The sequence below is a fragment of the Lathamus discolor genome, chromosome 2 (genome assembly GCF_037157495.1).
Source record: "Lathamus discolor isolate bLatDis1 chromosome 2, bLatDis1.hap1, whole genome shotgun sequence".
NCBI lineage: Eukaryota > Metazoa > Chordata > Aves > Psittaciformes > Psittacidae > Lathamus > Lathamus discolor.
In genome coordinates, this window is record NC_088885.1 from 30548933 (window position 1) to 30574580 (window position 25648).

Genomic DNA, 25648 nt, shown 5'->3' on the forward strand with positions numbered 1-25648 from the left:
AGAGTGCAGAAAAAATTCTGCTGGTTTTGAATACTGGAAAATTTCTGTAAGTGTCATCCTGAATGCAGGTGATTTTATTCCCATATTAACATGAGATGCTCTCAAGGCTGTCTTCTTTCACTCCTATACTCCTGAGAGAGATTCTCCATCAAGCTTCTCAGGTGGCATTAAGATGCTTTGCCTATATTGGAGTTAACAGAGGAATGACAAGATTATGCCAGCTGAGAATTGAGGTACAAGATTTTAGCCACCAGAGCTGGGATGATAAAAGCATCCTGTGGGAGGTACCCTGACCCTTCACAGTTTATTGATCATCTGACTCATGCTTCTGATGTCACGAGTTATTCTTAAAATCTCATCTTGCTCCTGAAGCTTGCCATGCATGCCTTGCCGTGACGTAGCTTCCCCAGAAAACCATGAGCAGCCTCTCCTCTGGGGAATGGACTCTGGATTAGGATATTTTTCTGCATGTTTGAACGTTGAACAACTGTGTGTTTCTTCATGCCAGACTCCATCCTCTGTAGTCATAGCTGTTCAAACCCCCATTGCTTAGTTTCCCAGCACCCTCACAATGGACACATTTCTCCTCTGTTGGCTATTTACAGTGTGGCCTCTCTGACACCTTATAGGTGTGCCAGGGCTGCTCCTAGATTACCGAATGAGCAATGCTCCTGTAATGCTGCTTCTTGGTGAAGAAAGCTCAGAAGTTTTAACTCCTTTTCATGCGCTCCATCTCTGGGAGGCTGCTTATGTGCTATTGCTTGGCCAGTCCTTTTCTGCCCCATGTCCTCCAAGTTACTTTGTGTCTCACCTGCTGTCAGAGTAACCCTCTGTTCTTTGTTCCTGCAACTTTCAGCCTCCTGTGGTACTTCATTTTTTAATCTTTTCACAGACTTTTTCAATCTATGTTCAGAGACACTTATCAGAAACATTTAGATCTCTTTTCTGTAAATCCTGTAGTGCTCTGATTATGTCATGATTGACTCATGGCTAATCCTGCAAAAAGGAAGTTTTTTCACTTTCTTTGAATGAAGAAACCAAATGGAGGCAGTTTCTTTTATATAAAAATGTGTGAAACTGTTCTGGTTTGTTTTCATTTTATGAAAAACATATGAAAACTATGAAAAGTACTGTGCAAGTTAATAATAACTTTAGGTGGGCTCTGTTTTGTAGAGCAGAGGTCAAAAGAGTACCACTAGTATAAACAGTTCTCCCATTCTCTCTTTTCTTTGTAATATTTCACCAAGTTGATGCCTGCGGAAAGGTGTAGCCATTTCTTGGCAGAGTGATTCTTCCAGATTTTACTTGGTTTGCTGTGTTTTCAGGAATATGCTTTTATTGCCTAATACTGGAATTGCTGGTTGGAGGACCTTGTCATCTGTCTCTTGTCACATGTAATTTTAATTTAGCATTCCAAATTTTGTAGTCCTCCTTGCTCACTTTGTAAAACTTAATGGCTTCTCCAGTAAAGGCTGCCTTGAATGACCAAGGCAGGAGAAAGACCCTTGCTGGCTTCACACCATGTTCTTCTCTCCAGCCTTTTTTATTGTCCCAGCCCAACAGCCTAACTTGAGAAATTACTTTGGGAAAGAGTTAGCTTGAATCCCTGAAATCCTAGCAAATTCACACAGTTCCTTTAATGTGAGAATTGTCAGTGTCCTAAGCACAGTATTCTGGTAAGCAAGTCTACTAGAATTCTTCATCATTGCATCTCAAATAATGAATGGTGACTGTTCAGCTAGTGGCAGCATACCTTAAGTTCCTGGTTTTAGAGATGGCATAAATGTCTGCAAAGAAAGGTAACTGTAAATAAAAAAAGATGGCCTCTCTTGGGACATGATGTTAAGAAAGTGTGCTGTTGGAAGATTTGTTTATTCTAATATATCAGAAATTGAAACTAGTCACGAGAAACAAAGCTTGAAATATCACCTCTCAGTGGAAAACTTAGAGTTTTACAGCTATTTCCATTTTAAGAAATGGTTTCCAAAAGCAAAGCCTCAGGGTTAAACCAAGCTCTTCTACCTCTTTTCATATGTGCTTCAAGCATCTAAATCTACTCAACAAGCATGCTGTTTTGCAAGTATCTTATTTTATTTCCACAAAATGTCAAAAGCACTGCAGGAAGTGTCATCTATGGATTATGATTGATATGGCTGCTCTTCTGAGCCTATTTTTGTTGTTGTGTTTGAAGATAAAGGCAATCAAATATTTATAGGAAAAATAAATACATATGCCTTTTACAGTGTGTTGTAGCTGAAAATTAAATATTTTCCTACTCAAATTTTGGCATGTTTCCTGGAATCACCAAGTTTTCAGTAATGTTTTTAGTTAATATTCTGCAGCCTACTGTTGTATTCACTGCAGCTGACAAGAGCTCAAAGAGCTTGTCTTTATTTAATCTTAGAGAGGAATCCCTGGCTTGCTGTGTAGTCGACAGAGCTGTAGGGAAGGATCTGCAGTGCGGAGAGCACGCGCAGGGTCCCACTATGAATTGTACCTACTACACCCTCCCTCCAGTGGTGATACTGGAAATCCTGCAAAACAAGGCTCCTTAAAGTGAAGTTAGTCTTCATCAAGTTCTAATTAATATTTTCGTTCATTATCCATTCTTTTCCTCCTTTGACTAATGTCTTGACAAGTCCTTTTGTTATAGTCTTGCATCCCACTGCTTCTCATGATGTTTGGAAGTTGAGGGAACTGATTAGAGCATTCCTTTCCTACTGAAAAATACATATATCTGTTGGGGGGTGGTGCGTGTGAAAAAACATGAAAAGCCCTGATGAGAATAAACATCCTGCATCACCTTTGCTCTTTTGAGACTTAAAATTGCATTGGGGTAGTGGTGGGGGGAAAGCTGCTTCAGCTGAAAGTCAAAGCTTTTAAAGACACTGATTCAATTCTCTGCTCCATTACACATTTTTCACACTGGTATAGCTCCACAAGGCTGCTTTGTCTCTTTCTTGTCAGCTGGTAACAAGTAAGGAGAATGTAAATGTCCTGTGGCATTAGGACCGCCTAACAGACAGTAGCAAACAATTCGGTTTGATTGATGAGTTTGTAGTTCCTTGTTTAGAGTAATTTCATTGACGAGGTTGACTATTCAGCCAACTATTAGCTATTACAGTTCTAAGACAGTAGTTACCCCAAATTCTCTATGTCAGCAGTTATTAGTAGCATTGGGGGGGTAACCTTATTGCTCACAATATTTATGCCAGGAAATAAATGCTTGTCTTTATTTGTCAGTAAACATTGGCATTTAAGTGACATTAGAGATCATGTATTGATTTCTGTGGATTCAATCTAGAACTACCATAATATTTATTTTCTCCCATGTTAAATGTTAAGGTAAAGTTGAACTTGATAATATAGATATTCCAGAACCAGATTTATTATCTGAGTGTATAAAAATTCTTGAAAATGTGAATCTGACCAGACTGAGCCTGCTTTCAGTTGTATGTTTTACTAATAGTGGAAGGGAATATCCATTGTTGGAAAAATCTGGAGGCCAACCCTCATGCAAAGTGCTTTGAAAATGAAGAAGTGGGATGCTCATCAGAGATAGGAAGTATAATCAGCCCGAATCAACATGCAGACTTGTAGGGGTGGATTTGTAGCCAGTATCTGTGGAAAAAACTGCAGTGCAAACACTGTTCTGAACCAAACCTTGCAGGGTTTAGTTTGCAAACACTATTGCAAACCAGACCCTGCAGGGTTTGCCAAGCTCCAGTTACTATTCTTCTAGTAAGGCTTATTATCCTGTCAGAGAAGATGTAAGAAAATCCATCTCTCCACTTTAAACATGATAAGCCTTTGTCACCTACAACGCAATTAATGTTAAAAATAGAGCGCTAATGATAAGATTGTGACTTGCAGGCAATGAGCCATTGTCCAAGTACCAGAGACTTATCTGGAGGGCCAGTCAGCCTACGTGATTTGCTGTCAATTTGCTGATTGCCATTTCTCTCCGAGTTTGATGAAATATTCATGTCTTTGCTCTGCTCTCTGCAAGCACTATTGATTTGTATAAACGTGGCTATATTTAGTCTAGACAAATGGAATGTGGATTGCTGCTGAATAAATGGGATGAAAGACTGGGGGGTTGCCTGTCCGCTTCTCTTGGTTTGTGGCAATTATTTATAATCACAACTAGTTTCATAAGTTAAAGGTGAGTTTTTATAATTCAGTGATTAGTCTCAGAACAAAAGTAAGTGCAATCATTCTGTTGGGATAGCAGGTTAAGAAGACAAATTATGCTCTAAGGTTTACAATAACAGTGACTAGGATTAAAAATAAAAAGAACCAAAACAACCCAGAAAATGTTATGTTTCCAGATTTTTTTTTTTTTTTTTTGAGAAGAATATGATCAGTAGAAGAGATTTGGTGTCTCGTCTCTCGTGTTATAAAAGTCTTTACTAATAGATGTGATCCTACAGTTGCAGTTCAGTTCTCCATTTTGTTGAAGTTTCAACTTTTGCTGCTGCGATTTTACTGCTTGCTAAAATATTTCTGTTTCATTCTGGTCTTCTCCTTGAAAACAGATACAGTGGTAGCAGAGCAAAAGGAGAAAATATGCTTTAAATCTTGTTCTCTAGTAATTTCCTACAGCACGTTTGTTTTCAGTTAATAATCTTACTTTCCAAAGATAGGGGAACAGTAGCAAGAGGAGTGGATGTGTTTGTGTTCCACTGTCCTCTCGTGGATGGAATCAGAACTGCTGAGCTTCAGCAGAGACCCTCAGCTACTATTTATTTTGCTCTTGTAGAAATGTTACTTGCTATTTTTTTGTTCTTTTGAAACAAATAAAGCTACACTCTGTCTTCACTTGATGTGAAAACCTGAGCTTTACAAGTATTGTATTGAAAATCATCAAATCTTTCTCTTCTGCTGCTATTTAGTTCCTTTGATTTAAATAGATAGAAGGAACCAGGATTCTTCATTAAGGACTTCAATGCTGGATTAACAATATATTCCCTTGCTGCAACAAATTGGAATAATTCAAGACATTTTTATTTTCTTACTGTATATAGTGTATTATGTCTAAGCCAAGCATGGAGTTTCCTTTCCAAAAAGCTGTATTGAAACCTCTTGGTTTGTGTCAAATTATTTTTTTATTTCCTAATTTTATATGTGTTGTTCCTATGTATATTTACATGCAGTAGCTCTGTCACATTAGGTAGCTATTCATGTGCAACACCATCCTCAGAAAATCTACACACTGGCTTTGGAAAATCTCTTGCAATGCAGTGCAAACTGGAAGGTCGTTATCTTACACTGGAGAAGTGCCCTGACTGTTTATTGTGAGGCATTAATAATACCTAGGAGATTCTCACTAAATATTGCTCTGTTAGGCTGCAACATGGTTTTAGAACTGGCTTGCTTGTTAGTCTGCTTAGCAGGATATTAATCAGGCAGTATTTTTTGCAGAGAATGGAAAAAAAATGGTAAGATGATTTGTAAAATCTCCAGTTGCTAGTAGGAATGTCTGAAGTTTGCATTGCGTTAGTATTTTGTTAGGTATGTACATTGAAGAAGTCTTTGATTTAAATTGGTCTTTTCCCCAGTGGGAACGATCTCTATTCTTCTTCTCCAGTTATATTTTATATGTGCATGTTTTGCTCTTTTCTTCCCACAGTGGATGTGAAACCAGAGGTTGCTGTGGGATTAGAGCCTATCTCACCATTAGACTTGCGAACTGACCTCAGGATGATGGTTCCCATGGTGGACCCAATTATGCGTGAAAAGCAGCTACAGCAGGAGCTACTTCTGATCCAGCAGCAGCAGCAAATTCAGAAACAACTGCTGATTGCAGAGTTTCAGAAGCAGCATGAAAACCTGACCCGCCAGCATCAGGCCCAGCTCCAGGAGCACATTAAGGTAGCAACATTTTTCGTTTATCCCTCACTTATCTGCAAACTGAATATGCTTAGACAGGCATGAAAAGGGAACATGCCTGAAAGGCTGGCTGTGACTGAAAGATGGTGTTTGAGTGCTTATTTTTCTGCATTTGGGTGATAAAAGCCTTTTCAAGCAAAACTGCTAGCACCTACCAGTGCGTTGCTAACAGCAGACCAAGGGAGTACTATGAGAATCATCAAGCTCATGAAGCCACCACATCTTCAGAAAATCAAACCACCTATTTTACAAAACTGTTTTTTCAGCCAGACTTCAATATGGCTTTCTTTCCTGTATGTGCAGTTTTCGACTATATTAGTAGACTGCTTTTTTTGAGCTACTATTTGAGTTTTTGACCACAAATCAGATTGATGGGCAAGTGCATAATATCCGCATTTGTAAAATGGAGGCAGGCCCTGAAAGTGTTGTGTTTTCACTCTTCTTTGGGCTGCCTCTCATAATATGTAAAAAGTAAATGATTTATGGGATTTCATGCACTGTAGTAGGATTGCTGTAATGGATTTTGACTGTGAATTTATGATCTTGCCCTTCTTTTCATTTTTTCCTTCTGATCTACTTGCCATTATGCTACTGTGCTGATTCCACTCAGTAGAGCTGACAAATGCAGCAGAGAACAGCAGCCAGAGTTGGGTCATGCACTGGCAAAGAACCTTGTGAAGTTTCCAGGCATTTTTGCCAAAAGAGAAAGAAGTGAAACCAGAGCAGCAGGCTGCTACCTGACATTAGAGTTCATTTTAGTGACAGCCAGTAATGCACTATCCTGCTTCAGAGACTGGGGAAAGTCAGTTAAAAGGTGAACCGAAGTGTAAGCACAAAATCAGGCACTGTTACTCAGTTATTCAGGGGGGTGTTTTAGCCAAGAGTGACCAAGAAAACAGTGCAAACTGCACTTTCTTATGTCTTTTTGTTCTGTGCAAGTTACAACAGGAACTCCTAGCCATTAAACAACAGCAAGAACTCATTGAAAAAGAGCAGAAACTGGAGCAGCAGAGACAAGAGCAGGAGCTGGAGAGGCATCGCAGGGAACAACAGCTTCCTCCCCTCCGAGGCAAAGAAAGAGGCCGAGAAAGTAAGAACCAATGTACCATGAATTCTAATAAGAAATTAATCTGTTTCCCTTTGCTTTCTCCCAGACGGAATGGACCATGAACAGGAACCTGAAGCAAGCCTGTTACTGTGTGAAAAATGCAACTAGAGAAGTCGAGGCTGTGCTTGCAGAAAGGCAGAGCCACCTCCTGCACCCACAGAAACACATAGTTCGTGTGTGTGCAGACGTGGCCGAATGTAGCAAAGCACATTTTGACAAACCCATGTATATGCCTCTCAAGAATCTAACTCTTTTTATAAGGAGGGAATCTGAAAGCCTAAAGCTTCATATGAGAATTTCTTTCTGGAGAGGTTATTTCCCAGTGCAGAAAGCACTACAAAACAAAACAAAACAAACAAAAAAAGAAATTGCATGCTAATTCAAATGTTGTTTCAAGTTTGGAAATATAAAATATTTAAGAATATCTTTGGCTGAAACTTTTTAACACTTTTGCTAGTACTTTTTCAAACTACCTTATGTTTGGTTTTGATGCGTTTTCATGTATCCCAGCTAAAAGTTATTTTTAGTTCATACTGCTCTAAGGCAAATGACAAAGTATGCTGCTGGGATTTGGTGATCACTAGAGGGAGACACATACAAATAATTCTCCTCAGTGAGGTCAGTTTAAAAATCAGGTTGAAGTAGATCATGAAGGTATTCAAAATGAAGCTGTCATGAGCAGATATTGTTACTTGCCTTGCTAAATGACCTCAAGAATTAACTGACAAAGACTGAAGCAGGAAAAAAACTGTACATTATACTCCTGCCTCTTTTACTTGGGTGGAAAAATGTAGCAGTTCAACAGTTGTAGGTGTTCCGTATTGTAGGCTTTAGAAATTAAGGTGCCCATGGTGCTTCTAGTACTTCAGTGAATAATGAAGCATTACCAACCCAGCAGTGGAAGGGTGGCAGAAACTACCGGAATAAAAGGTTCCTGTAAGTGGTATGAAAAATCAGCCTCCATATGAAAGTTTGGCTTTACTAGTGCTCCCACCAAAGGAGGAGCAGTGAAATTAATGGTTTCCATCTTAGTTCGCCTTTCTGGGTGGCTGTTCACTATGTAGCAGCCAGCTGAGCAGCACTTGTGACCCCCAGGCCCAGTCCCAGTGTTTGCATTGCTGCTGATCTACTTAATGAGTAGAGGAGGGAAGGAAGGTGTGGGGAGGCGAGTTGAGTCTGAAGCTGAAGGGTAATAGAGGTATTTTATAGGAACTAGGTCACAAGGGCACATGCTCACCATCTAGCTGTGCTGTGTCAGGGTTGAGTAACCAAATATTTACAGTATCAATATGCTTTGGTGATGCCATTTTGAAATAGATGGTTTTTTCTTCCCTTTTAGTCACTGTTTACAGAAAGCTAAAGATTTCTTTTTTCATGTGCTGCTTTTATGAAGACTAATATGGCTGTTAGTAAAGAAGCATGCCCCATGCTGTAAGTAGGAATTGGCAGTTTGACTTTAAATTGACATGCTCTACTTCTTCTACTGTATTGAATTAGCCACTGAGAGGTCAAAATGAACTGTGTTTTCCGGGTGTTTTGGTCTTTCTGTTAGTTTTGTGTCATAAGAGTAGAGCTATTAACAAAAACTCGTTTTTCAGACTGTGGTTTGTCTTCTAGGCATCACAGGTACAGGCTTTTCAAGTGGCTTGAATAAAAAAGCTCACTAGTCTCTTTTTGCACTTTTCAGAGGGCAGTTTTGCTGGGCTATTACTTTACTAAAAGATTAAAAGAGCATTATTTTCTTCAAACTCCAAGTGACCTTTTGTCACTGTCTTTTTAGTTCTATCCTTGGTTATGTATTTGGGAATTATTAGGAAATAATTTAAATTCTTTAGGTACATCTGGTCCAGGATAAATGGCCTCATCAACTGTTGAAATATTCCTTATGACTTCACTGGATAGCTGGGTTATGGCCAACTTCAGTCTCCTACAGACATGCATTTAATTCAAATGTTATCTCATTTTGATTGATTTCCACCAGTATTTTTATAGTTCACAACACTTCCAGCAGCAAGACACAGGCTCTTTCTTGTGTTTTGGCTTTTTTTGTTTTGTTTTGTTTTGTTTTTTTAAGGAAAGATAAGATGTGTTTAACTCTGTGTGTCTTAGGGGCAGTGGCCAGTACGGAAGTGAAGCAGAAACTTCAAGAGTTCCTGTTGAGTAAATCAGCAACGAAAGACTCTCCAGCAAATGGGAAGAATCATTCCATGAGCCGCCACCCCAAGCTCTGGTACACGTATGTTCAGTATTAAGCTGTTTCCTTGCCTCATCGAGGTATCTGTTAAAACTTGCCACAATGCTTCTCCAGCAGTATTGAGAGGCTGCCTTTAGAACAAAACAGAAGTTCAACGAAGAAGTTAGCAGAAAGCTGAAAGTGTAATATTTCTGCTTGAACTGAAGAGTACTCGGTGTTCAGACATGAGAACTCTACAGAACAAGATGCTGTCAGAAATTTATATTAACTTTTTACTTCAACTGCTTCATCTCTTGATGCTATTGCAAACTTTACAACTATACCTGTCATTTTTCATAGTCTCTTCAATTTTTTGCAGTTAGAACAGCTTGTGTTTGATTTACTTGGATTTTGAGTCAATCACATAACTTGTTCCTTCTTCTGAAGAGAGGCTGCTTTTCAGTGAGGTTACTTGAATGGTATAAGTAACTCACAAGGATTTTGAGAAGGATAGAAGTCATTTGACTTTTCTTACTTAAATGGATTTTAGAATGCAAAACTGCTTATTCTTATGATGCCTTAGCCTTGATAAGTATCTGCTTAGGCCATTGAAACAAGTGATTTTTTTGAACCCTGGAATGGGCCTATTAACATAGAATCACAGAATAGTTAGGGTTGGAAAGGACCTTAAGATCATCTAGCTCCAACCCCCAACATTTGAAGAGTTTTTACAGCAGACACATAAGTCAATCCAACAAAATTAACTCACTGCATTTCTGAAAGACTTCAGTGTTACACCTGAATTGATCTTCAGTGGGACAAACAGAAATGCATATTGTATGCTAGATTTCCATCTTGTACTTTTTAACAGGAATTACTGAAGGTCTTCACTTGGAGTTTCCTTTGTGAGCTAATCAGAGCATTGTGATCACATAATTTAATATATAGTTACATTGTTTCTGGTGGAGATATACTATTTTTGGTTCCCAAATAATGTGTAAAATTCACTTGAGTACATAAGATTTCTGGACTAATAATCTAAGCTTAGTTCTTGAGTCTTCAGATGAGTGAGAACAAAAAGTTCTGCAGAGGGTGTCTTCTGCTACACTAGGGAATGTAGTACTTCTCATGGTAGTGCCCCTTTTGACAGAGTCACAGTATTGATTAACCACACTACATTGGGAAGATAGAGACTCTGCAAAAGGCCAAGTAAAATTATGTTTAGATAAACGCAAAGCTTAATATTTTCCCTCTCTGGCCAAATGATGCAATTTCTTTGCAATTTGCAGTTTCCATGTTCAGAAGGATGTGCTCACACTATTTCTTTCATCCAGCAGTTGTCAAAAAGCACTCTTCAGCTTGGAACTCTTCTGCTGATATGAATGCTACGTGCTGCAGAGTAGTGGGCTCGCAAAACTTACAAACTGAACTTAGATGCAAGGTTTTATCTGCCTTGTCCACTAAATAGTTTGCTTTTTTATTTTCAGCACATAAGAAGAACTCAGTATTTCTGCTTAGTTTTATACAAGCCCTCCTGCCCTGCAAATCCCTCAGATTTTGATACAAGAGGCTTGGATCTATGAACATCTATTTGTATGTGATAAACAAGATGTAAATGGTTTTTGCTGTGCCCCAGCTGGTTCATATTAAAATGCAAGAGTCTAAAATGGTCAATTCCCCAAACTGGTGACAGATCCTGTCTGTAGGTCAACGTTACTCTTATCCTATGTGACTGTTATAATGAGTGCAAAAAACACATTCTTGGGAATCCCGAGGAGTTCCATAACTTACTGTAAAAGTGAAACTGGTTACATGAGGCTGTGGTTTGTGCACACTTAGATGAACAAGAACATAAACACAGCTGAGAAAAGTGTACAACATGTGTAGATAGTTACTGCTGGTCACCTCAGTGACTGCTAATTTGTGACCTCTCTATGTCTGCTGCAGGGCTGCCCACCATACCTCACTGGATCAAAGCTCTCCACCCCTGAGCGGGGCCTCGCCACCGTACAAATACGCTTTACCAGGAGCACAGGATGCCAAGGATGATTTTCCTCTTCGTAAAACGGGTGAGTTAGTGTAGTTTATTCAAGCCCCTTACCCAGCAATTCTCCTGCCCTTTACTTTAACCAGGCTGATCATCAGCAAGGCATGTATCGTTGTCCACAATGCCTGTTCAGGATGATGCTATGGGTAAGTTCAAAGATCCTGACTGCATCTTTACAAGGTGAAGACCAGATGGTATCAGGAGTTGGTGTTTCCCAACACTTAACAGCTAGTGCAAGTTTTAGTCCTGATAAATTTAGTTTCTAAACAGACCATCATTTCATGGGTGTTTTATGGCATTATTTTGTTTGTTTTAGTACTACTTCTAGTTCTCTCTGTTTTGCATGGTAGGTACAATATTTGCTTTCAGATGGTGTGCTCCCTTTAGAGAATGTTTTTCAGGACATTTTTAGGGGAATTCATGGAAAGGAGGACTTGGATTAACATTATATCTTATGTTATTGGTTGTCAAAGTTGCATATGTGCATACACAGGCATGCACACTTTTTTGTGTGCTTTTTACACATAGAAATATGTAATACTGTACAACAACGTTTTTATTCAAGTGTTTCAGAGGATTTAGCAACTGAACCTTTTGTCTTGACAGCAGGTGAACTGCAGTCTTGACTTTTTCTGCACCATAGAGAAAGCTAGAAGGATGGTGGTGGAGTCCATGTGGCTGTTGCCTCGGGTCCTTGGTGCACTGACTAGTATTCAGGAATGCAGGGAGACACTAAGAAGAGGGGATTAAAAAAAAGAAAAGAAAACATTAGATTGCTTATTGCATGAGTCTGCTGTTGAGTGATATAGTTACATTCAGAGAGAAAGTCTGACCCCCTACTATGCTAACAGTCTTTGAATGAGATTTAGCCACTGGGAGATGGAAAACTAACTGCAAAACTGGTACTGACTTGAAAAGAAGTGGCATTTGGAACCAGCGTACATTCAGAAAGAAAATCCAGTCTGTATCTAATACGTTGGGGCAGACTCTAAGCTCATATAATATCCCCAAATATTTTCAAAGGAATGAAAGCATGAAAAGCAAAATGCTGATTTATTCTAGCTGAATTACTTTTTGTACAATATGGTGGCAATATAAGATTCTATAAAATCTTGTTCGGGCTATTCAGCAACAATAAGCCCTTATGTAGTTCTCTGCTTAATACCACTGTACAACATATATTTTCTGTGCCAATAGAATATACATTTTCATTTTAAAATGAAAGGACATACTCGACATCTTCTAAATTCTGTAAATTCATCTACATGTTTTTGTAATGAAAGTTTTAATTTTTCTCCCATGTTTGTATATCTTAAATGTTATGATTGATATTTATGATGTGTCAGACTGTTGATCTGTAAAACAAAACATTTTCAAACATTCTAACAGTAAAGTTCTCCTGCAGCTGCTAATACTTTTATATCTCTGTGGGGGTTTCAAAATATTCCTTAATTCAATTCCCATTGTCTGCATAAGAGGACTATAATATAATTAAATCCAGATGTTTTCTATATGTTATTCCAAATATTTGGGCATGCAATGCATCAGTTCCAAAATTGAACAAAGGACAAGATGACTCTCTGAAAAGATATCTACAGAATAAATAGACAAATGCTAATATAATCATTAGCATAACCATTTCTATGACATTTACATAGTGATTCTGATAAGCATATATAAATGAAGTATACAACATGTTGTGTGTTTAACAAGGGAGTATATTTGATAGCTCTCCACATCCATGAAAATAGCAACTGTTAAATACCCTGTTTACATGTCCAGTTTCTATGTATACTAGAGCTGTTTAATTCCAGCCTTCAGCAACACCCCACAAAGGTTGCAATGATTGTTCATCAGGTTGAGAGTAAAAGCAACAGGAACCAGACTGACACAAGTCAAATGACCCTAAACTGATCTGGGTAGTTATAGGGCCATCCTCCAGGCAGAGGGGACATTGTGGAGCCTGTGTCATCCTCATGGGACCTTACTAGACAAAGATGTTCCACGAACACTCATGTATATAGACAGGCTATAAGCCTGCAGAAATCTGACCTTTGCCATGAGGGGTGAACCTCTTTTCCTTTCCTTTAGGCTATGAACGCTTATTGCCACTGGCTCCTGGTAAACCCTCTGTGTTGCTGAACCTGCATGAAGTCAGCAATTCATATGAAAGCAGACCTTACTTTCCTTTCAGCCTTAAGAAAGGATTACCTGTTGTGGATTTTAATCACAGTTTTGTTTTGCTTCTCAATTTTACTTTTCATATTCATAATATAACATGCAGATCTATCTTTCTCTTCTCCAACTTTAATATAATGCTGTTGGAAGGTAATTCTGATTTAATCTGTTGCTCTAAGAACGGATTCAATGGGCAGCAAAGCTGAATGATTCCCTCCTGACATCCTAATATGTTTCTCAGTGCTAAGGGGACACTGATTCTTGCTTGCTCACTTTCTTGTTCAGTAATCTATTTAACTTTTGCTTAATTAAAGTATGCATCTCCTTATTCATCTTTTAAAAATTAATTCAGAGAGACTATAGTAAAGAGGAAGATATTCTTAGCAGCTTTTACTCTTCTAGCGTTTTAGATTGTTGGGATACATAGGGAAAGATACATAATGAATAGGGAAAGACTGAAGAGTCTTGCTCTATGTTTACAGTTAGGTAACAGAGTTAACACCCTAGTGCAGTGACTGTCGTTACTCAGTAACTCTCTTAGCTTTGTGGATTATTCCTTTCTGTACAAGATGCAGCAGAATTTGTTGGCAGTGGGCTTCATGCAGCTCAGTTGCATGGAGGATTGGGACTGTCCTAGGGGCTAGAGGCCAGGATATGCAGGTCTTTGCACAGCTGCATTCAGATGCTCTGTGTTGACAGACTTTCAAAAGAGCAGAGCAAGGGGAGCTATTGCTTCATTGGACAGATAAATATAGCATAAGGAGAAGCTACACATCTGTAGCTAAGAGCAGAATTTAGCCGAAACAGCTTAAGATCAAATTTTTAAAATGCCCACAACTTTCACCATGGATACCAATCATAACTTGTGTTTTCTGCAAAGCCCCCAAAAGCATAAGCAGCACATGGCTCATTAACTTTCAATGAGATTAATGTGTCTAAATTACCCAAAGAGGTTTGAAAATTCCTCCCTATTACTGAACACTTTCGAAATTCATACTGACTGTTGTAAGAGCTGGAATGGGAGCTGTGTGCTTCCGAAGACCCTATCATTTACTACAGGGAACTTCTGATTGTTCAATTCCATCATTCTATGCCTATCAGTCAGGAAAAATATTATATGCTTGATGAGGTTACTATAAAACTAACAAAAAATGAAGCAAACAACATGGGTTTGATAAGGTATACGTTCTTTTCAAGAAAAGGTTTTGGTTTTTATTTGGCTTTTTCTTACCTTGTGGAAATACGTGCAGAAATTTTGGCAAATGGCCGTGATATTTGCATTTTCTTCAGTCTCTGTCATTTCCTTTTCTGTGTGCAAGTGTTGATGCAAACCAGCAGAAGCCAGTAAATTCTGATAAAGGTTAGCTCTCTAACCAAAGCTGCATGCTTTTTAAAAATGTTGCTGTAGGTGGAATTTATGCATTTTGCCTTTGAGTTTTGGCTCTTATTGGAAGAAATTCCCAGGAACATCATCATATGAAGTATAAAATGTTGTGGGGTTTTTTACCAGAGTTTAGCACAATCGTGGTAGAATAGGAATGTCAATCACTGTCTATTACTATTTTTTTTGGGGGGGGGGTGGGGTTCATGCCAGTTGAATCTTCCCTTGCTGGTGGAGTTGTACGCTTACAGCTTTCATTCCACTTAGGGATCTGCAGATCACTCACAATAGTACTATTTAAGAAGAATTTTGCAGGTCGCTTTCCAAAAACTGGAAGCATGCTCAATGGAAATACAGCTTGGGTTTTTTTTTTAAATAGCAAATAGCACAAGGTTCTTGCTTGGAAGGGGGAAACTGTGTAATTTCATGTAGGAAAAAAGAGGAGATGAAGGATTGCTTAATATTGTGATGAGAGGAAGAATTCTGTGCTGCACAGTCATGAAGGTCACTCTGTAAAAACCATAGTACATTAACCTGATTAGGCAGTAGAATAGCAGCACAGCTCTGGTGTAATGAAAGATTCTTGAATGACAACTCAGAAGATGTAATTAAAAAAAAATAAATAATTAGAATGTTTCCTTACCATTCTTTCTGCACTTAGTGACTCAGTTACTGGAGCAGTTGAAACTGGGAAGAAAACCAGGTTGTGTCTGAAAGTTTTTCTTCCTTTCCTTTTTGTGCCACCAAATTCCATTTCTGTTTGCATTTTCTAGGAAAACACTCTCCTGTGAAGTAACAGTATATGAAAAAGCTGGATTTGTTTTGGTCTTCAGTAAAAATAATAAAAAAAGAGGCTTAGAGGACTGCAAACCCTCAATTACTGTATCTACCGAAACAAAGAAGTCAAGCTTGGTAGAGAGAAGTGTTATTTTTCTCTAATGAGCACAATAAATGGGATAGACACTTTGTTTATTGAAGCAGGGAAACAAAGCAAACATGATGCAGTTCTTCACATTCTATCCCGTTTTTCAGGGGTGCTAAATATTCCTGCCTTTCAGAGTCTTTGTTTTGCTGGGTTAATGAACAGTCTTGGCAAATTTGGACTAGGACGTGTGCCCAAAGGAAGACACCAGTGCTTACTGGTGTGAGAAGGAACAACAACAAAAAGTGTCCTGTTTCCCAGCCCTTCTTTTTCTTGACTTCTCTTCCCATTAATCACCAGACATTTTTAGCCTTCCTAAATTCACATGAGAAGGCATAATGAGTAGTAAGAGGTTTTAGAGAAGAAACTTTCACTTGCAATTGAAGAGTGAATCTGAAGCAAACTGTTGTTAACAGCTTCTTCCGGATTCATGTAATGAACAAGCCAAAACAGAGTTCAGCCCCTGGGAGCCAGCAACTCTAAAGAAATGTAATACCATTGTAGCTACTGTGCTGGGCTGCAGTCATCTCAGGTCTGTCAGGGTTCTATAGCCTCCTAAGCTGGGGGTGAGGAGGGATGTCCTGTCACTCTAATTTAGCTCCAGTTAGAGGGGAAATATTTTGAGATAGCTTAAAACTAAACTAAAAATAAAATAAAATAAAAAAAAATAAAAATAAAAATGAATGGTAGGGGCAGGCTTGATGACACTTCAAAGACAAAAGAACTTGTGTAGGTATACTTTGATATCATGAAAGCACTCAGAGTCCACAAAGATTCAACAGGAGTCATCACCAGGATGACATCATCATCATAGACTTCCCTGCAGAGCCAGGTTGTTCCTCTTAATATGTTTTATTTAACATTTATTTTAACTGCAGGAAGCGAAGATGTTACATGAGGGTGATTCTTACTTATTTTCAAGATGACCTGGATATGAAGTTTCTTCACTGTATTTCTGTTTTAGAAAAAATGCCACTACCTGTATACATACCACTTTCTGTCTTGCTCGTAATTACTCTGCTGTGCTAGATACTGAACCTTCTTGATGGCTAGACTAATTATACAGTCTTGGTCTAAATACTATCTTCTCCTTCTACTACCCAACGCACAGCCAAAATTGAATTGCAAAGTTCTGCTTTATATGGTTACATAAAGATTTTTCTTATAAAAACTGTGTATGTTTTCAGAAATGTTATGTAAGTTACCATTAGCAAGTAGCTTATGTAACTTTTTGATAAGCAGGTAATCAGATACTAGTCACCTTTTTGACTTTTGAACCTAAAGGAAACAGTTTAAATTGGGAGCAGAGAGCAGTCCTAAAATCTAAAGCATTATAAGAGCATAATGTCCATTGAAAATGAAGTGGAATGGTTTTAATGGGTATTTCAAAGTCTGTTCACTCTGGATAAATAAGTTAAAAATACTGCATAAAAAATCTGATACTCTTTGAAGCCAGTAGAATCTGTCCTGTTTGATTTCAGTGGGACTAGTATTTTTCTTCCACTGTGTTACTGCAGGGACAGTTGAAAACTCTTAGGAAAGTAAACAAGGACATCTAAAAGATGGCAAAAAGAGAAAAACAGAGAGAGAAGTGAAAAGTGGAAATCACATGGTATCGGATCATCCAAAATAGAAAACGTTAGTAAAGATTGCACTTCTCCAAACCCCTGCAAAACATAGTTTCACTGAAAAATCTGTTCAAACCCACAATTCAAATTAAGGGGTTTAGCTGCCAAATAGCATGTTCTGGCTAAAGCTAAGTAAGTATTACAGAGCCATTCATGAACAACGGCATAGGCTTTGTACTTTGCTTTTGATTTTCTCATGGGAAAGTAATATAAATGAGAGTGATACCTCCCTGTTGGCTTTAACTGTTAGAAATGCAAAGCATGCTGAAATTGTACATAATTCTCTTCCAAAGGAAAGGAAATAGCATTTCAATGGTTTTCCTCAGTGTCTCGTTGAGTTATGGTGGTGCACAATTATTCTTGTTAAATTACTCTACCAGATGGAAGGTTACTTTGTATATTTAGCTAATTAAGTTGTAGGGGGCTGGAATTATATCCCAGAGCATAAAGAACCTATCTACAAGTGAACTTGTTTTAATTCAGTTTCATTGTGAGGGTGCAGTGTCAATGTCTAATTAAGACTTTAAACAGGTGGGCGTTTTCTCTTCACTTAGCTCAACACAGAGAGATCCTTTCACACAGTCAGCCCTGCCTATAGAAGTTAGACAAACAGGTTTTGAAAGTCCAAACAACTTTGGGCCAATTTCATCTTTGTTTGTCTTCAGTGGAGCTGAAGTGTCTTTCTGCTCTTGAGCTGAGCTTGGCCCATAGTTCTCATCTTTTAGGAAAGCAAGATACACTGTGTTTTAGTTGCTTTTGTTTTCCTGTCATCCTGTACTCATGTTGCCTTTTGGACAAGTCTAAAGAGTGTGCTTCATCAAACTAGACCTGTCCAGCTCTCATCTGCTGATGACATTGATGCCCTGTTAAATTGTGGGGAAGTGATGGTGTCTCATCATAAATTTCTGAAGGTTGGTGGAATACTACATTATACTTATTGCCTGAATTATCACTGCTGGACATTTTCCTAGATTAAAATATGTGGGATTTAATCCCCCTATTAACTGATTCCTTCTTGTATGGGACTTGGGGAGCAACATAATCATGAACATGATTATTCTGTAAAAACAAATCATGTACATAAGGGTCAGGTGGTGACCTTGCGAAAGTCTTGGCTTTTGGGGTTAGGGGATTATCTCTGGCAGTTCTTCAGTGAAGAAAATATTTTTTCATGTGCAAAATTAGTGATTCTATGGATGTTGGAGGAGAATTTAGTCTGAAGAGTGGGATTTGCTATATTTGCAGAAAGCATGTTATTATATTCCCATCAGTTCTTTCCAGCTAGAATTGACTGGTGTATATGGTCAGAAGCAGAGGTGGGAATAACCAGTGGAGACCTAACCAGAAGGACTGCCAGTCATGCATATCTAAATTTGGTTATTACTATACAAATGAGGGTTGTCCTCTGTTAAATGGCCCATATCACCTTCTTTCTCCTTTATACCTCCTGAGAACTAATATGTGATTTGGCTTCCATAAGATGAGAATTAATTTTAAAATATCCTTGTTCTTTTACTCTATGTTTCAAGACAGTATAGTATTATTTTCTTTTTAATCCCCTTTGTATTATTGGAAAAGAATATCAGTTTGCATGGAATAAGATTAAGACGAACATGGCATAGCAATGATAGTCATGGTTTCAGCAGATTTGACGTGTAATGGGGTCTTAAGAGGCTCGGTGAGATCATGGCCTCATTGAAGCCACTGTATAGCCCAGTGGTGCAGATGCAAGGAGCTGCTGGTTTTGTGCTAAAGGAATAGAAATTAAGAATTATATCAAGAATCCTGTTCTTTTGCCTCACAGATTACATGCAGAACAAATACCAACAGGAAATATATTGAACTGATCAGCTTTTCATTAAAAATATAAAGATCTTTAATTCTGGCTAAATGCAAGCAATACACTAATTCTTACATCTAATTCAATAAAACATTCCTAGAAAGGTAACGCCACCAATTTGCATAGATAGTAAACCTGAAATTTTACATTTCATACAGGCTGCAGTGAATAACAAGGAAAAGTCAGATATTTAAAACAGCTTCAGGGAATGTTTAATTTTTGAACCTTTTTTAGGAAATCAATGAAAATTTGCTAATCTTGTTATATAGGCTTCCTTAGCCTGCAGAGGGCTGAAGGGCTGTGAGATCCCCTCTAATCTAATTAGCTCTTTTACCATGTGTTTCACTAAACCTGTTTTTTTATTTAGGGAATGAATATTTACCTTAGTCTGTATAAATAAAGCATTCTACCTTTAACAAAAGTAAAATAAAGCAAAGTACTGAAGGGCTTCACATATGACCAGCAGTACCCTTAAAGCGAATGGTTGTATAGGAAACAGTTTCAGTATATGCCGAAAACATGTTACATGATGCAAGCCAGAAAAACAAAGTGTCTCCATCCTGCCTTGCTCTATCTGGTGCTCCCACTTTGTTGAGACCACCCAGGGGTCAGGTCCATGTAGTTTTTGGAAAAGCTTTAGAGGGCATGTGTAAATAGCTTTCAGTATCATGAATGTAATTTAAAACTCTTTCACAAGTGGCATTTTAAATCACCAGAATTTAGAAATCATTGAACCTACAGAATTTTACCATGTGCTTGTATCTTCCAGTCTGTCAGGCAGTGGGGAGGATATCCACATGTTCATTATCCAGTTTTGTTTTGTACTGGGATGTGGTCTTCTGCAGCAAATGTCAGTCATGTATGAAAACAGAAACCACTGCTCATCTGGCCCATGCCTAATATATTCAGCTATGTGAAAGTGGCTGAAACAGTCTGTGGCTGCCTACAGGAAGCCAGAGTAGAAGTCTGAAACGCCATGCAGAGCAGAGACTATTTACATGTCTGCAGCAGTGGAAAGGCTGAGACCATCACGTCTCTCAGGACAAACTCATTCACAGCTCTTCACAAAACAGAGGAATCTGGAAGCAGATTTGATCCCTGTGTTCTCTGCCTCTCTAGCTTTCTGCCTGCCTTTGGTTGCATTCATAGTTCTGGTGAGGAAGCCCAGATTATCTTCTCATCCTTTCTTATGGTACCTAGGGGCATCTTATGCTATTTATTCAGCCTACATCACTAAGGGTGAAACTGGGAATTTTCTCCCTAGCCCATCCCCCTCAGACTAGCTACCGAGGAACCTTAGATGTGCCTCTTTTGGCTATTTTCATTGATGCAGTAAGTATAATGTGAGGTTTTACTTCTTGATTTCCACGTCCTGGCATGGCATAGGCTGCAGGCTGCTTTGTTATTTATGCATATCACCACAGTGTCTGGGAGCCCCCAGCATGGACCAGGAACCTGTTCTATGCAATAGAGCCAATGAAATGAGAATCTCCTCACAGTATGTTTTCTCCCATTGTGCTCCTCCTGCTTCAAGTGAAATCACGACAGGGATCTCAAAGTTTTCTCATTATCCACGTTCAGTATCTTCTTGAAAATTCCCAGTTGCCACAGTACTAGAAAAACTTGACAAAGGATAAGCCACTGGTATGCTGGCAATACCACCATTGTGCTAACCAGTACCATCTCCTTATTTTCTCTTGTACTTCTGATGGTCTGTACTCATACATCATTTCTTTGCTCTATAACTTAGACTTCAAGCTATCTTTGGCATGGACTGTTTTGGTTGTGTGTTGTAAAGCACATAATGCTTATCTGTGCATGTGTCTCTAGTTACAATAGTGTTAAAAATAAACTGTGGTGTGAAAAAAGAAGGATTCCTTCACTATGTGTTCCTTTATTGATACTTGTTAGATATAAGGTGGAAAAAAACCCAATTGATTACTCATGAATGGAGTACAGCATAGAATATAATCAAATCAATGTAATATGTGACCCTTCATGGCTTAAAAAAAAAAATAGACAGCTAAGGAAATAGTAACAGTGAAGATTTACTTCTAGTTCATGAAGTCTTTGTTTCTTAAATGTTTCTATTGACTTATTTACGTTAAAGAAGTCCAAGTTATTGTTTCAAAATTATCTTAGTGATAACAGCTGGTGCCATGTGCATTAGGGAACAGTTTATTTCTCAAGTAAGATCTGAATTTTGCCGCTGTTGCTCATGCTGTTGTTGAAATCTTTGTAGCCAAATTTAGCATCATTTACCTCAACTGCCCCACAGCTTTTCTGAGCCAGCCTGCCAGTGAGGAAAAGGAAATGCTTTCAGTTTAGAGCCTTTTAAAGTCCGGACAAAAGCTCACTTTCTGTCAGGTTTCCTATATATGGCTTTAGGCTCGAGATGAGGACCTGCTTGCTATGCACCCTATCCCACCCCCCATTTCCTGCCTGGGTTCGTTAAATGCTGATTTGAAGTTGGCACACACTCTTGTGATACAAAAGTAGTACTGTGTTCCAGGAAGTATAAAAAAGTAGTGTATTATTATCTTTTACATTCCCTTCATGTGTATGTCCTCTCCCCATGCACAGAAAGGATTTTTAGCCCTTCTTCTTAAATGTCTGTGTGCTTAGTAAAAAGAAACAATGAAGCAAAGCCCTATCAAAAAACACCCTAAGCTCATGTGGGACCAATCTGCCCCCGGGCTGTACTCTTTAATGTTAGTATCTGCATATTGGTAATATTAAGTAAAGTGAAGTATAGCACATAATGACTTCACCAAATCATTTTTTGTCTGTAATGTTTGTTCTTCAGTATCATGTTTCTCAGGGAGAACAGCTTTCTTTCATCTGAGCAATGATGGCTGTTGTGATGAAATTAATGTGTAGCTATATAGAAGCCTGTATCTTTTCCATTTTTAATGGTACAGGTACTTCTTTCCTCTTATATGAAGTTGCCATCAAAGATGAGAAAAATCATTGAAATGCTGTCTTTCTTCTTCATCTAGAACCAAAATTCTCAGTTCTGTAGAGATAATTACAAATCACGCCAAGGATATTACAGGTAACTAATCCTTGAGTTACTTGTGATATCCTCTGTTGTAGTTTAAACTAATACTTTCTGTATCTTTCATAACTGTTTCCTACTTACAGTCTTTTAAAGGGTAATACCAGTTCATTATTGCCAGGACTGAAAAAAGAATAAGCCAGGTAATAACTGTAAGACTAAATAAGCCATATTAGTGTAACATCTCATTATTCCAGATTATGCTGCAGTTACATAAGCAAAGTCATTTTCAAGCTAGTCTTTCCTGAAACCCACTCAAGTGAATTGTTCAAATGGGTTCAGCTGAATCCTGTTAAGATCAATGACATGAGCTTTAATGGCCTTCAGAAAAAATAGCTCTCTTTTTGTTTTCTTTGCAGCAAAGCACTCTCAAATAGTATATTTTCCCTTTCTGCATTCGGGAACTGATTATTACTTGTTCCAAAGTGCTAAATGTCTAGAAATGCAAGGAGTTGTGAAACAAGGAGGCAGGGCTAGAAATGACCAGTTAGACCAGTATCAGATCTATACTGGTTCTTAGCAGGATTTTAGATGAATGGCCCTCCCTACCAGCCTGGTGCCATGAGAATGTGCAGTCCTGTTCAACTTATCTACTGTGCTCCTGACCACTTGCTCTTGGTTTTCTCTTGTCTCTGACATTCTTGCTCCATAGTCAGATGATTCAGTCTGCTATACTTGCAGGCATCTAACCCAGCAAACCCCACCTCATTCAGCACCTCCAGCACTTCAGAGAGGCACTCTTTCCTTTCCTCAGAAAGGGGAGGTACAGGATGTATCTTGTATGGGGTAGAATTAATCTGGTTTTGAATCCTGGACCCCAGTGGGTTGCTTGGTGTACAGAAGGGGGGGTTGGAACTAGATGATCTTGAGGTCCTTTCCAACCCTAACCATTCTGTGATTCTATGATTCCATAAAAATTCAGCCACATGCATTAATTATGTTGCTGAGTCAGTGTCTTGGTTAATGATTGTATCACCACATAAAGTGATAGACTACATGAAGGTCTTTTCAATGATTTTGTAGTGACACTTCTTTTCCACATGGAGTATGCCATTGGTTGATGAACATAGTCAGCCTTGGCAGTGGGTTAATTAAGTTAAGCAAAGGCGCTGATAATGTGGAGCAGAAATACAGGGGTGACTAATGAAAAACAGTTGTTTTGAGCATTATTCCTCTATAGACCGCTTCTAAGAAACACTAGTTAAAGTACTGAACCAAAAACTCATTTGAAATGTAAGGCAGATTAATTATAGCAATTCTTAAGTCTTTCCAAGTGCCTTCCAGCTACTAGGGGGACAGTTTAATTAAAAAAATAAAGTTTGAAAAATATATTTTCATTTTTTTGCTCACTTGTTTGCATTTAAGACTTAGAGGATTAAAATAATTTCAAAATAATCTCACATATGTTCTTTGGGGCAGTCTGTTTGTATATATATAGATCTGCATTATAATTTTAATCTACAGCTCTACCTCTAAAGATGAAAATATTTAATTTTGCCTTTCTAAGTATCAGAGGAGACTTGACAATTACAGATGTGTTCTTACTGCCTTCGTCTCGGAGTGCACTGAAGCACATAGGATTGCTGCTGTAATCCATACCTGTTGCAGCCACCAGTAATTCTGATACAGCTTCGGTCAGGGTGAGGTGCAGTGACCTCATCAATCACACACCTCAGCCACAGATAGGTGTGAAGAAACCGCTTCTGCATTTTGTCCACTGGAGCACACATCTTCAAATTGGTTAGGTTTATATTTTTAGTGCACCGAAACCTGCATTATTACTGCCAGCCATCGAGTCCTGTTTGGTACCATGTCAGGAACTGGCAGTGTCTCAAGGGACATATTCAAGAAAACCAGTATTTGAAGCAAACACTCTTCAAATGTTGGCTTTGGTTTTTATTGGAAGGTTTATTTTATAATTTGAAAACTATTTTCCATGCCTTTTTAATTTTAAAATTGATTATTTCTTTCTCAGATGGCTCATAGATTCAGACATTGACAGCAAAGTCTGCTTTCTCTGCTTACATGATTGATTCAAATGCAGAATATGATGAGAATGTGGTAAAAATAGAAAGGTAATCACTGTAACTGATCATGAAACATTCATATAGAACAGAAGCATTTCTCCTCTGAGTGTTGCAGACAATTTGTATCACAGTAGTCTGTCACTGATACAGAAGTATTCTCCTAAACTTTAAGAGCATGGAATAGTATCAATCAAAATAACTGCAAGTGCAAAAGCAGTGAGTACACCTTTTCTTCCAAATATCATTGTACCTGGTGAGACTTCTGGTGAAAGCATGTAGTGTAATTTTAGCCCATTGTTATATTTTATGTTTCCAATTTCATAGCAAATGGTATCTTAGACAGCAAACAAGTCATAATACTCTATCACTAGAACCATTAGTCTTGGTAGTGTTAGTAAGTAATAACAAATTTCTTCTTAATTTTTTTTTTTATTAAAGATATCTAATGTTGTGCTGGCCTCTGTATCTTGGTCTGAAATGTACTCAAGGCATTTGGAAGGGAGCATTTTCCAAGACCAATGCAGTATGACATGACAAAGGCTGGTGCACAACTGCAGGTACTACAGGTTACAACAGCACTCTGGCAGAATTGCAGCCTCTTTGCTCTCAAGCAAGCATTTCTAACATTGTCATCCCTGAGGAAACAAGTTGTACATTAGGAAAAAGATGTGCAATATTACATTTTGGGCAGGGACTGGAATTAGAATTGTTCAATTGAATTCCTGCCCCAAAGTGACAAAGTATAAAATGCTGAGAAGAATGAAGATTTCATTTATTTGTTTTTTCTGCTAACTCTGGCTCCTTGTTTGGGGCTGGGCGTATGTCTGTGCATAAGAGAGAGAGCTAGTCCCAGTTTCCAGTTCTCTCTGTTTTGTGATACTGCTTAGCCAAGCCTCAGTTCCAGAAAGGGAAACATAAACAACTTCTATTCTGCAATTATCTTTCACTAGCTCTTACCAGTCTGTTTGATAGGCGGTTTACTTAGACGAGCAGATAAATGAGTATATGAAACATTTGAACGTGCTAAAAATATCACAGAAAGCCCAGCAGAGCTTCATCTCTGGCCTTTGTATGAAAAGACCTTGTCCTTTTAGAAAACAAAGGTGGAACTTTCCCAAGGTGCATTAAATATAATCCTGAGTTTTCTGGGAATCAGTCCTACTTCTTCATTTTCAGAGTGTATCTTTTTCTGTGTAAATGTACTTAGGACACTGTCATAAATCTAGTTATTCAGTGTGTTTCTCAGAAAACATTGAAGTTCTGGGCCTAAAATTGCTGACCAAGAGATGTTCTGCCAGCAAGGCTTGTTGTAATTTGTATTTCTAAGAGCAATCAAGAGGCAGCAATGGAGGCTTCTCTCTATTTCTGTCACCAGACCATAATCCAATTATAAG

The 25648-nt window shown here is 38.3% G+C and overlaps 1 protein-coding gene across 11 annotated transcripts in view; it reads left to right on the forward strand.

Annotated features, from left to right (window-relative positions):
* The window catches only part of HDAC9 (histone deacetylase 9), a 457613-nt gene that overhangs the window by 230765 nt on the left and 201200 nt on the right, over positions 1-25648 (forward strand). For 10 of the 11 annotated variants that reach the window (XM_065666277.1, XM_065666281.1, XM_065666273.1 and 7 more), the window contains 4 exons: positions 5633-5874; positions 6832-6982; positions 9110-9236; positions 11121-11242. In XM_065666277.1, coding sequence (XP_065522349.1) covers positions 5633-5874; positions 6832-6982; positions 9110-9236; positions 11121-11242 — 642 coding nt within the window. The remainder of the gene's footprint in view (positions 1-5632; positions 5875-6831; positions 6983-9109; positions 9237-11120; positions 11243-25648) is intronic. The other variant, XM_065666272.1, reaches the window with a different exon arrangement.